Source organism: Lissotriton vulgaris, chromosome 5 (genome assembly GCF_964263255.1).
Source record: "Lissotriton vulgaris chromosome 5, aLisVul1.2, whole genome shotgun sequence".
NCBI classification, from domain to species: domain Eukaryota; kingdom Metazoa; phylum Chordata; class Amphibia; order Caudata; family Salamandridae; genus Lissotriton; species Lissotriton vulgaris.
In genome coordinates, this window is record NC_141693.1 from 329,701,444 (window position 1) to 329,715,563 (window position 14,120).

General features: G+C 42.5%; 1 protein-coding gene across 1 annotated transcript in view; it reads left to right on the forward strand.

The window, feature by feature from the left end:
* The window catches only part of LOC147710829 (aflatoxin B1 aldehyde reductase member 2-like), a 273,557-nt gene that overhangs the window by 20,779 nt on the left and 238,658 nt on the right, over positions 1-14,120 (forward strand). The window contains exon 2 of the mRNA XM_086921575.1: positions 12,573-12,760. Coding sequence (XP_086777701.1) covers positions 12,573-12,760 — 188 coding nt within the window. The remainder of the gene's footprint in view (positions 1-12,572; positions 12,761-14,120) is intronic.

Genomic DNA, 14,120 nt, shown 5'->3' on the forward strand with positions numbered 1-14,120 from the left:
TCCTTATTTGCAATTAGCTATTCGCAAATAAGATAGCGATTTAAAGGGTGCCAGGGGTGTCCAAAGGACACCCTGTAGCACCCCTTAAATGCAAATTGAAACAGGTGTTGCGCACACACATGTTCAAAGGACATGTGTGTGTGCGCAACATGCAACTTAGAAAAATGCTTTTAAAAGCATTTTTCTGAGTTTTCGCTATTTACCACGAGGTTTGACCTCGCGGTAAATAGCAGGCCGAAATTGCGATTTCCCTATTTTTTAATGGATGATGAATTGCATTTAAGGAATCTCAAATAGAGATTCCCTAAATGTAATTCCTCGCAAAATTGCGACATCGCTATTACCGATTTTTGCATTTTGGGATGATGAATCCCAAATGCAAAAATAGAGCTCGCTAAGGGCCAGATTCTCAGAATCTGGCCCTTTGCGAGCCGATTTCGGCTTGATGAATCAGGCTGTATTTTCCCTTAGAAATTAGATATTCTTCTGTGTCTTCAACTATATAAACTAAATTCTTATCTGCTAGATTTTGTATCATTCTACTTTCTTTAAATGACAAATTTGAAAGTTTTATTCGTTCATAGTAATATCTTCTTTTTTTTACATTTCTTTCAAGACTAATTATTCCATTAAAAAAAATTTTTTTGTATATGTTTACACATTGTTTACCATTAAATCCTTTGTATTTAGGTTTTTCAACAATTCATTCTTGTTGTCCAGTTGATTTTTAATCTGAGGTTTTTTCCCCCATACATTTCTTATGAACTTGAAAATGCCTGGATGCATTAGAAAGCTACCAGTGAAAGATGTCACCAGACACAGGGCTGGACATATGAAGGTGGGACATGAATTTGACTTCGCCTGGAGGAGAGGCCTACTGGGACGAGAAATATCTCCAGTCGCTGAGGGTGTGGAAGTGGCCGGGAAATAAAGCACTGTGAAACATGCCAATAACTCCCGCAGCGCTGGTTGTGAATCTGATTTTGCCTGGAAGAGAGAACTTCTGGGACCAGAAATCCCTGCCTGCCACTGAGTTGGTGGAGAAAGTGAGTGCATAAAGCACTGCAAAAGCACACTAATATCTTCTTCAGCGTTGGACACAACTGAGATTCACCTGAGCTGTGTCAGGCCGAAGACAAGGCCAAAACGGACTGGTCTGAGCCGGGGCTTGGCCACCCCCTTTGGTCCTGTTCCTATTTAGCAATTAGCCCTAAAGTGTGAGGGACAAAGTAAGATGGGTAGGGAAAAGTCATCTGCTTTAATTAGGGTAAGGAACTTCCACTATCTTAATTGTGTGACAAATGGAATGGAAGTGATGAATAAGGAAAAAGTCAATGTAGAAAAAAGACTAGGGGTGACCCAATAAATTGCATCAGAGGCACTTACGATTGACTTTGGCCCCCCTCTAAATTGTAGCCACGTCTTTGAGTAGGAACCTTCACTAATACATAAGAAAAATGACCGATCCAGATGTAACCCATGCATCTCTGATACTACTCCAAAAATTGACTTCTTGCCCTCTCTCTCTGCGTTACACACCATGTCACTGCTTGCTAAAAAAATTAAGCTCACACTAAAAGTGACACGACAAAATGTAAATTTGACTGATATTACCAATAGGTTTTCCTTTTGCTGATAATGGCGAAGAAGGGGATTTGTTGTATAAGGTAGATTTGTTGAATTCTAATATCATTATGTTGTCAACTGTGTCTGATTGTCAAACACGTAGAAGATATCGGTAAATCTATGAAGGAGCCGAAAGTTAATAGACTACAAGGGCTGGAAGATTCAGTATCTATGGTAGTTACCTTACTAAAGGACCCAAAATATCTGGCTATTCAGGAGCCATTATGAAATCTCCAGCCAACTAAATTGTAGCGGTCACATTTATTGGAAAAACAAAATGCGAGGGGTGCAGATCCCAGGGTAATTTCAGTCTAGAAGTTTAAACAGATCCAGATAATAGAGAAGTGTGTGAATTCTAATTTGAATGCCACCACTACTACTCATGCACTAATTTCCATTCCAGCCGACCCCTTAGTTGGACAGGTAGCCTCTCAAATCTTTCTGCAGCTTCCCCCTAAAGCGACCCCATATGGGATGATTACCTTGGGACAAACGGAAGACTAAATAGATCTTGAGAAAAAGGTGGTTCATTGGTTAGCAGAACGAGAGGGGAATACCAGCCAGCTATGTAATAACATTGATATGGCTAGAAGCGTGAATGTGTAGGGGACTCAAGTCATGCTCTGGAGAGTATGCAGGGATTAGTTTTAGATGTCGACCTTGGTTGGCGTTTCATCTGAAGAATGGGAACATCTTAAACCAGCTCCATCTAAGATAGAAGCTGTGCCTTGGGGTTATTTTTATGAACCCATATATTTGAGTTATTGTCCCACATACAAACAATCGAAAAGTTACAACTGAGTTCGATGAGAGCGATCTTCTCCCCCTACTCACTTTAGATTTAAATCACTGTAGAAAATTAATGAGATTGACTCCAGGGCCCACATTATATTTCTTCCCCACTTGTTGAAATTTTAGAGCTGGCATCTGTGCCACTCAAAACATTAAATGCTGAATTGCAAGGGCGGGACGTTATTATAGCTAGGAATGATTTTCCCCCTCGGTCGGCATAATAAATGTAACCTTTTGGCTGAGGATATTGCAGGGGTTACCACCAAACTAGAGACTCCTGATTGGATTTCTCTGATAAATACTTATACCCTTGTATGTTGGGAGGAAACTTGGGCCATCAATTCTTTTAATGTTAATGGATATTTAACCATCCATTCGAGCGCAGTTTCAGCAAAAGCAGGTAAAAATACGTTTTTGCTGCATGAAATCTCTTCTAGATTCACATGCTGTTCATCTTCCCCATTTAGTGGTTGGAGACAAAGTCCTACTTGCTTTCATTTTTTTTTCTCATGGAAGCGGGCGTGAATTCCCCCACCCCCACCCTCTTTGTGTGACCAAGGCTTCAGATTATTTTTTACTGCATGAGCTTGTGAATGACTTAGTTATAGCTGCTTTGTATTCTTTACCTGTAAGTATGTCGGTACCGCAAGGGGGATTTTTATTTCTTCTTCTAAAGCTCTTCCGAATGAGGGAGTGTAAAATACTGAAGCAGTGTTTTTGGACATTTAGTTGATTTGACACATTATATGTGATCTTAATGGCAATATGTTGTCATGAAGTCCTGATATTGATAGTCTAGTTCCAACAGATTCCCAACATGAGAAATTGTTGCTTTAGAATGTAGATATTGATCTTGCAACCTATTTATTAAATATCTTTGCCATAGTAGATATGTGATCATGTGCTCACAAACCCCATACTGCCATTGGACCAGTTCTGTAGAACAGTGAAGGTTTTGGATCCTACGTCTGCCCAGCCCGGATCTCAACAATGGGGAAAACAGAACAGGGTGGCTGGACAGGATAATTATCAACAACACCTTTCAACCACGTAGTCCAAGAAATACCACGCGGCCTCTGGGAAAGAATCCCAAATCAAATTTATTTTCTACTGAGACTCAAATTTTTAAGGAATCTAAGGCATGAACACAAACAAAACAACTGTTATGACAGTGAATACATGATGGCAATATCTACAAATTTACAGAATTTACAATACATACAAAAGTGAATGAGGCCACATTAGTGAATGAGACACACAAAAAACAATACAAAATTCAGTGAACAATATTAATTGCAATTATATACAGTGCAAAACTTTGAAGTGTAAAGCAAATGTGAACCAGTCCTATTGTAAATTCTGTAAATTATCCTGTCCAGCCACCCTGTTCTGTTTTCCCCATTGGACCAGTTCGGCAGCAAGTACTCTGCCACATCCTCTTTCTGATCTAGGATCAGAGTATTTCTTTTTGGCAGTTGGGTATGAGCGACCTCATATGGACGTGTCTCCTTTGTTACAGTAGAGCAAATCTGATCTTCTGTATTGGTACACCATTACTTTAGCACAATAAAAAACTATATATATATATATATATATATATATATATATAGATAGAAAAACAGACATTTGAGGTGAGCAGATATGGTGTCGCTGGTGTTGAGTGCTCTATACAGGAACTGCTTTCCATCTAAACTTGTGAACTACCCACAGTTCTCTGCTTCTTTTTTTAATAATTTATGCGTCTCTCTATGCTTAAAAGGGGTTTGTTTTGACTTATACTGGCAGCTCCCTTGTTTCTGGACAAAGCTATACCTCTCTGAAGAGCTCTAATGAGAGCGAAACCCGTGTCCGGGGTTTATTTTATTAATTTCAGGTTGTCTTGGATGGTGTTTTACCAATCCAAAGCTGTAATACTGTGCCTGGAGTAGTAAATAGTTTTTGTCATTTTACAGCTCAGCATGGATAGCACTGTGCTAAGCCAATGCTTAAATAATTTTCTGTAGAAATAGCAAAAGACTTTGTCCCTTTCTATCTTGGCATGGATAGCTCTGTGCTAATCCTATGCTTAAAATCTTTGATAGAAAAGCAGATATTTGATGTGAGCAAATTTAGTGTCGCTGGTGTTGAGGGTGCTCTATACTTGAGCTGCCTTCCACCTAAACTTGAGAACTACCCAGAATTCACTGCTTCTTTTTTGGATATATATTCACTGGAAAAAACATAGGTTTCAGGGACGGTATAGTTAGTTGGACATTTCACTTGTTCAAAACCAGAGAAATTCGGCTGTTCTGGTTAGCTGAGTTAACTATAACTCTTGCCCCCCAGTGCACTGCTGATGACGTCACATATTACATCATTCATGGGGAGGGACTCCAAAGGCCAATTATGGCCCCGGGGACCCCATCCCTGGGGCCTAGCCAGCCTTCATTTCTTGGTTTTTTTTGGGAGGGGAGGCACATGGCCCCCCTTCCTCACCCCATCCCCCAGGGCCAGCATTTCCGTAAAAAAAATTCTATATTTAATTGGAGGGGAAGGGGCCATGTGGCCCCTCTCTCGGGCCACTTCTAGCCCTGGGGACTCTAGCCCCCGGGGCCTGGCCTTACCGTTGGGGACCGTGGGGGGAGCCTCAATGGCCCCACTGTCCCAGTCGGCTCCACGCCTCCTGCGGGAGCCGGCATTTCTTTTGCACAAGGGGAGCTGCTGACATGCTGTTCCCCTTGTGCTAAAGCAATTTGCTTTGGTTTTGTTAAGCCCCTGGGAGGTGATGGTCGCCGGGGTCTGTAACGGACCCCAGAATTTAATTAAACAGTGCCCCGGCGAGGTCGTGGTCCCTGGGTTAGTGGGGGGGGGGGCTCCAGCCCCCCCCCACACATTATTTATTTCAGCCATGAAAAGGGGCTTACGGGAGCTCTTGAGGCCCCCACACCGTATTTTAATAAAGCCCCAGGGAGGTAGCTGTCCCCAGGGGCTTGGGTGGGGCCCACAAGACCCTCCATCCTAATATAATAAAGCCCCGGGAAGGTAGTGGTTCTCTGGGCTGCGGGTGCCTCCGCAGGCCCCCGCTACATAAAGCAGCATTGCCCTGGGACCTGGCATACCTGGGGGCTTAAGAAGAACAAGGCGCTGGAGTCCACGCTTTGTTTTTTTTGTTTTCTCAGCCGGAATTGGGTGCTTTAAAAAAAAAAAATGTAATGCTTTTTTGAGGCCTGGGTGTCCTTGTGGGACCCCCTGAGCAGGCCTTATTCCTCAACCTTTTTCCACTGTTTTCTTGTGGCTCGGTTACCGAGTCACAAGATGACTGCCAACACTTCCTGTTTCGGAGTGTTGGCAGCCATTCGGAAGTCAGCTCGTGCTAGGGGAGGAGTCGAGATTCATCTGTGCTCAGATATCGCTATTTTTTTTTTTTTAATTGATCAGGAACTACTGAACGGAGTTACACCATTTAAAAGAAACAAGTCTCTTTCTGAATCGAGAGCTACCTTTTTGCCAAATGTTGTGAAATTCCGTTCAGCAGTTCGGGCTATAGTCTGTTCCAAAATGTCCTTTGGGAATTAACATGGAGAAAACACGTTTTGTAAACCCCCTTTTTTTCTCAGCCCCTGCTTGACGAATCACCCCGAAACTCTCCAGACAGGCGCTGACCTGAGTGAACCATTAGTTTTGGAAATTTCGCAAAGATTCGTCAAACGGCACCAAAAATATTGGCAAAAGAAATAACGCTTTTTGAATGAAAACTAGGTCCTAACTATAACTACCTACTGGCGACCGCCAGTAGATAATTTATTATTTTTTATGTGGCTCCTTACTGTCTGTTTGCTACAGGAGAACAATACACTTGTTGTTTTTTGTTTATCGTTCTGCTGTTTGATAGTAGTAGACTGTAAACATTATTGTATGAGGTCATAAAAGTGCTCTCCTGTATGTGGAGTGTAGTATATTTGGCTTCTCTGAAGATATGAAGCAGCCCAAAGTACATATGTATATACTGAGTATAATTCTTTGGGATTTATTTTTTTACTCTTTGTTTTGCATAAAATAAATGTTTATGTATACTGTGCCCTTCACTGGCGAGGTGGGAGGGTCGCATATAAATCTAGAAGAGCTTCAGGCTGCAAAACTGTTGTTTCAGGTAAGTGACTTGTTAATTTTTTAGCATGAAATATCTTCTAGATTCACATGGGCTATATAGCGGTACTAACCGTTACAAATAAGTAACTTGTAATTCCAAGAAAATAAAGAATGAACTGTTGAACAATCATCTTAAGACTCCACATATATTCCTCCTTGGTGCCCACAGAGAGCTTTGAATCCGTTTTGGACATTAGTCTGGTTTCTTAAGAGTAGAAGGTGGCCTCCATTTTCGCGAATTGGAGCATGTCTAGGATTGGTCTGACTAACCATACTTTTGGGGTCCCTGCACCAGTGATTTCTACTCTGGCTACCATTCTCTGATTACTGTTTACATTGAACTCTAAGATCTTTTGAAATCCTTTTTACTGATCTATTATCCAGGCAAAATGTGCCTTTTGGGGTTCCTGCTCCTTGAAAGAATTTTTTTTAATACTTTGTTCTTTATTGGGCTTATTCATTAATTGTGCAATGTCCATGTCCATAGCGAACAGTATTTTGTCTACATCCCTTCCTGTAGATGAGAACATTTTGGCATGTTTATCAGTAAAGATTAATGTTTTCACATTTTTTTAAATCTTTTTGTAAATAAATATTCTGTACTGATCCCAGATTAGTACGACAACCGTGCTGTTTTGTTCAGGGGTCTGTTGTAAATAAATATTCTGTACTGATCCCAGATTAGTACGACTACCGTGCTGTTTTGTTCAGGGGTCTGCTGTTAAGCATTGTAGGTAAGGCAGGACTATCCACAATATTTGTGACACTATTGCAGTGAACTAAAGGTACTTCCTTGAGGCTGAGAAGCTCACATCTGCAGTGACTCCCAAGATACTTTGTTTTTTAAATTATGTTTTATTGACATTTATCTTAAACATACACACATACAGGTTACGAGTTCACCACCCCGTGGCTAAATAACAGGAATATTTTTTAAAAGAATGGGCGAGGGGCGACACGGCCACATAGGGCCCCGGGGACCACCAACTTTTCCCATTTCCCCATAAGTGTTCTCCTGTCTGCAGTTCTTTTGGTGGAGAGAGTGCATCTTTCAGAAACGCCCATTTGTACAACCCAGGGCAATTAGGAGGTTGCACTGCTTATGACCTCACATATGATATCACTCATGACTTGGTCAGTGACATCACTGGAGACCTCTCAAATGACATCACTGATGACATCCACGGAACCACGAACACCCCCATAGAACCTCTCATACACCCACTCAAACCCTCACATATCTATTCACAGACCTATACCCCTCACATACCCATTCACAGACCTACACCAGGTCTAACACTACCAATCACTCATCCATAGTCGCTCACTCATACTACCACTCACACACCCACTCATTCACCCACTCATTCACCAATACAGGTACTAACACAGCCACCCATACAGTCACTCACACTGCCACTCAGCCACCCATAACCCCATTTGCATACCTATATGGCCACTCACGTACCCACACAGCTACTCACTAAACCACTAAAACATCAATACAGCAACTCACACAGCCACTATGACATCCACTCACACACTAATGCATATAGTCGCACAGCCTCTCAGATTAGATGTTAGAAATAGTATGACTAATTACTTGTACAGAAAGAATAATAATTTAACTTATGCTGTTGCTTAGTATATATCTTTAAGACTCGGAAACATTTACGAAACAGTCACTGGTTGACATCAGTGACCATGCCATATGCCTCTATATCAGGAGATAGCCCTCTGATGTTGAGATGTCATAGTCTGCACCATACGAAACCTCAAGAAATAATGATATAAATATTTAGCCCCTAAATTTGTAAGGTGGCCCATAGCATTTAGTGACAGAGCTACCATCTCCCTGCCTTTCCTTCTGTGCTGATTCTTTCTTTTTCCCCATCCATTGAAACCATTCAAAAGTCTACTGCTTGTATCAAGATGGATTTCCTATCCACCTGAATGTAGTAGGTAGATTTTTGTGCATGTTCACCATCTTTTTTTAGCAGTTCCGAGAGCAACACTTGAAAATAAACCCTTGGCTGAGGGCATGACCAAAATACACAACTATCTCAAAAAGATGCACTGCCTGTCCATCCCGCACTCCGCGTCCTGTCCTACTGAAGAAACTTCACTCATAAGCACAATCTCTTAGGCCTGAGCCGTCCTGTTTCTAAGATCCATACTTGTAGGAAATAAACTTTCTACTGATTGGGTTCCTCCAGGTGTTTGTTTTGAGTTTCTGATTTGTATAGTCCTTTGGAGCCCAACTGCCTTAGCACAGGATTTAAGACGATATCTTTGTCTTATAAAGCTTCTTATTGGAAAGACGTGTGCATGCCTGTATGGAGGAAAATTGGAACCAGAAGTATAAACTGTCTGCTTCCCTAGAGGAGTAGGACCTCCCTGGAGGAGTAGGAAATATACCCCAAGACTGCATTGTTGCCACCAAACGAAGAGAGTGAGTTGAACAGTCTGGTATGTAGAGGATCTGCCGTTCCATGGACCATACCCAGAGAGCCTATAGACCTGCTGGGTGCCATGTGGAGTTTGAACGGACCAAGACTGCTTATTCTGGAGGCTCGCAATACTTCTCTACCCGGGTAGGGATCCTTCTGCGAGCAACCGCGATCCCAACGTGAGGATCCATGTGCATCCACATTTTTTGCTGCCCCTGTGATCCCACTGCGAGCTCTATGAGCGAGTGTGACTTTAGTGGGAGGGCCTGTGTGCCTCCGTGGAATTGTTAAACATGAGGTCCCCCTGAGAGGGGCTGAAACGGTAGTATGCCAGAGCCTCTGTCTTTGGGCTGGGTGACCCCTGACATGGTTGCTCCTGCATCTCTTCTCGCAGCAGCTCTTGTTTCATTCATTCATTGCCGCCAGCCAGAATGACTGCTAGTATACCTCCACCACCATTCATTCTCTGTTTGAGCTCCACTCTTGAAAACTACAGCTACTGAGTACTAAACTGGGTAGGAATGAGACTAGAAACCATGGGACAGACCATTCCCCAGCGGTGCTGTCCTTTTGACACGTTCTATCCAGAAACTAAGGGCCGCCCTACTCACACTAAACCAGGGTATAGAATAGATCAAAGAAAACAACGGTTCCTGCGGACAATGTATGAATAATTAATTAACATAAAGCATAATAGCATTCAATCACTGGAATTAGGATGTTCTAGGAAAAGCATACTCCTTTGACGCGTGGCATCGCAAGTGCCTCATGCTTGTTCACTGACAGAAGTGAGTTAAATATCTGCCTGTATAACCATGCCCACATTAATTTGATACTGCACTTTGGCTGAAGCATTTAGGCTATCCCTTTGCAGTTGTAGCCCTGCTTAAGTGCACATTCACACACAAGGGACACAGAATTGGTTATAGAGAAGCTGATACATCCTGAAGTTACTAAGCGTATTGTGCAGTATTTAAATAGTTTTATTTCTTTTTTGCTAAAACAGTAACGCTACTTAGATATTATATCTATAGGAGCAATACAGGTACTTGCATAATTGGGCTTGCTACTTCTCCAAGTGTGGTAAGGTCTGTTCAATTTCTCCAGCCCTCTAACCCAAGGCCCAAAAAGGAGGTCATTAGTCCTTTGAGTAAGCTTTCTCTAGTTCCCGACTCCTTTAGTTTTAAGGACACTGACAAGAATTGTCAGAAGGCTTGGCCAACTGCGCTGGATTTCCACAGGTCATGGAGAACTAGCCGTGATGCATCCTCCTGCAGATAGCGCACAAGGAGGGGTAGTTTGGCTTGCAGTGCCGCTTCAAACCCTCTTCTATGACAGAAGTCCTCATCTTAGGTACATCCCCCTCTGCATGGGACGACTCTTGGTGGCCGGAAGCCCTTGGAAAAGCACCCATCCCGACAGACCACGCACGGAACCTAGGCGTTATCCTGGATTCTTCACTTTCAATGAACAGACAAGTCAGCGCCGTCTCCTCATCCTGCTTCAACATTCTTCGCATGCTCAAAAAAACATTTCGCTGGATCCCCACCGAAACCAGAAAAACAGTCACCCATGCTCTGGTCACGAGCCGACTGGACTACGGAAACACCCTCTACTCAGGTACTACCGCTAAACTCCAGAAAAAACTCCAACGAATCCAAAACGCCTCAGCCAGGATCATATTGGACATCCCGCGTAACGAACACATCTCTGGTCACCTGAAAAACCTCCACTGGCTACCCGTCAATAAGAGGATCACTTTCCGACTCCTGACCCACGCACACAAGGCACTCTACGAAATTGGACCAGAATGCCTCAACTCACGACTGTCCTTCTACACCTCCCCCCGCCAACTACGATCCTCCAGCCAATCCCTCGCCACGGTACCTCGCATCAACAAGACCACCATGGGAGGTCGATCCTTCTCATACCTGGCGGCTAAAACATGGAACTCACTTCCCACTTACCTTCGCCTTACCCAGAACCACCTAGCATTCAGAAAGCAACTTAAAACGTGGATATTTGACAAGTAATCCTCCCCCCCCCCCCCCCTAAGCGCCTTGAGACCCTCTGGGTATGTAGTGCGCTATATAAATTTTATGACTTGACTTGACTATGCAGCATGCCAAAAATCCAAATGTGGACTTCTATAGAGTAACTTGGTGCTCCAATATTTTCCACCATTGATGTCCGGCTGCTCCCTTTATTAAATGATGCAGATTCCAGTAATTCAATCAGACCACTCACTCCTTTCATTAAGTTCTTGGGCTGCAATGTTAATTGGTATTTGGTTAACTGTTGCTACTTGAAATAACTTGAGTACATAAAATGTAGAATCCATACATACGTTCTGTAGTGAGATAATATTCCTTTTGCAGCACAGCCATGTAATGCTACTGAGTCCTTTGGTACCTTTGCCAATTGAGCACCATTAACTTGTGTTATGATATCACCTGTTATTTACAGCAGGTAGAAATGGGGTAAGAGTAGTATGTGGTTCTTTGCAAAATGTGTTGTATTATTATTGTTACTATTGCGAAGCTTGGGGTGGTTTCACTTTGACATTTCTCTGCACTTCCACTGGTTTGATACCGGCATCAGGCATGGCAACATTTAACATCTTCTAATTGGAAGACTGATGTGAAGAAAAAAAAGATTTTCTACTTTTCACCTGAGTCATGTGAGAAGTAGAAGGGAAAACTATGATTAACTTCAGACTCTGCAAATAAAGTGTTGGCCCAAAATAAGTAATCTCCCTCCTAGATTAGAAGAGTTTGTTGTCTTGACTGTGGTTTGGTAGTTTAAAATACAGCTAAGTGTTTCTAATTCATGCTGTAGCAACACGAAAAGATGATGGACGGAATTCTGAATATTGTCAAACATTCACCCCAGTCTCAGATCAGAGTTAACCCCACCTTTTTTTGCTCACCATGCCACCCCAGTGTTTACCCAGACCTATGCAAATCAGCCTTGACCCTGGTCCCCTTGGGAACAGTTCAGCCCAAACTGCCAGGCAAATTCTTCCCTGGACTAGAAAACGAGCCTCCTGGGACTCGTTTCTGGGTATTGGTCTTGTTCAGAGGATTTTCCCAGGTTACAAATGGGAGACCACCTTTACAGTGCCGTCGTAACACCACTGTATCGCGGGTTTTACAACGAAAGTAGTTTCAACAACTTGCGCTGGAGGGCGCTGCAAGCTAAGGAATAGTACGATTTACTATCCAAGACCTTCCCTACTGTATGTAGACTGGTGTTGGAATAGTAAATTGTACTGTCCCAAAGTCCAGCGCAAGTCGTTGAAATGACTTGCGTTGTAAAACCTGCGTTGTAAGATACCACGATCAACATGTATCATCATACATTAGTTACAAATAAATCTGAATAATCGATTCAGTTGATGATGCAACCTTTAACATGTATCCTCCTGCAGGGTGCATTTTCATAATTGTTTTTGCTACCCATGTCTTGAGTAAAGTTTTTGGGATAGGCTCTCCCACTTGTATTATACCCACAGTTGGATTTTGCCAATTACAACACAGTGCAAATAACCCCTATTATTTCTTGATCCTTTTTTAGTGAAAATAGCAACCAAGGTGAATCCATTGGAGGGAAGGACGTTGAAGCCGGACAGTGTGCGCTCACAGTTCGAGACATCTCTGAAGCGCCTGCAGACCTCCAGCGTGGATCTCCTCTATTTGCACATGCCTGACCATGAAACCCCTATCGAGGTATCCCTCCGTGCCTGTCAAGAGCTGTATGAGGAGGTGAGGGCACAATACAGAACATGAACAGCAATAGGTGCAAATAGTTGACAATGAAGAGTTCCTGATATGCGTTGAGGGGCAGGGTTGATGTTACTTCTTAGTTAAGGTGAGGTACGTTGCAGATTTTGGTAAAATCAGCGGAAAGTGACTTGTAAAAGGGGTGCTTCAATTACACTCTGTCAAGGGGTGGGAGGTACACAGCATGCTATGGCTTGTCCTTGTAAAGCATTAAAGGGGTACCCTTTTTTCTGATTGAACCGTTTAGGTCCTGATAAGCACATGTTCTGAATTTCTGTGCCAGATTGCCTGGCTAAAGCAGGACTCTTTTCTCAGACGTTCTTGTGTTAATTATGATAGTGTATATATAAACAATGACAAATTCTCTGATATCTGCTAGGGACCAGGGTGAGCAACTAAGATTAATCTGACAACGGTTCCTTGGGATTCCTTCAGAATTTAAACTACCCATCTGTGTCTCATGCAGATTTGGCTCAATCCATGACTGTTCAAGCATTATACATAAACAGTTCAGTAAGCAAGAAATGCAATAAATAAGTACTAGGTTAGGAATAGGACTCCTATTCCGAATAGGTTTCAATTCTCAAAAGAGAGTACTACAAACCACATTATTCATAGTGTAAGGCTGTGCGGTGCTCTTATCTGGTGTAAGTATAACTGGAGATAAAATCACTGATACATATGAGGTTGCATAGTTAGAAACATTGCATCAGAATCCTCAAATATTCTAATTAATCTCCTTAGTGAATTGATCAGAATGTGTTGACGTTTCGGCCCTATATTAAATTTACAGGTCTCATCAGGACTGAGTTATTAACACAAGGAGAGGCCTACCTAATATTTATCTACCGCATTTCTTGCTTATTGAACTGTTGATGTATAATGTTTCAACAGTCACGGATTGACCCGAATCGGCCTGTGTTAAATATTGCAGCAGTTTGCCAAAACAAAAATGCACTCAAGAAATGAAGAAATATGTCTTGTTGGAAGTCATATGCTTTATACACTCCTGCCATCTAGTGTTGGGCATAAATGTTTGCAAGTTATTTTTCTTCTCATAAGTTTTCGGTCTCAACTTGTCTTGTGACTCTTCCCCTGAAACCTACAATGAACCAGGATGAAGTCTCCATCTCGGGTTGTTTTTTTCCGCTGAGTTACAAACAAGATCGAACCCAGACACAGGATTTTCCATAGAGGAGATTCATCAATTGCTGTTCCGAACACGACCGAGGCTGGAGGGGTTTTCTAAAAACCAAGTTGTATGAGAAGTACCTGAGAGATATTATTCGGTGGGGGAAGACCCAGGGGCGTAGGAGACACTAGAATTCTGGGGGGGACAGGG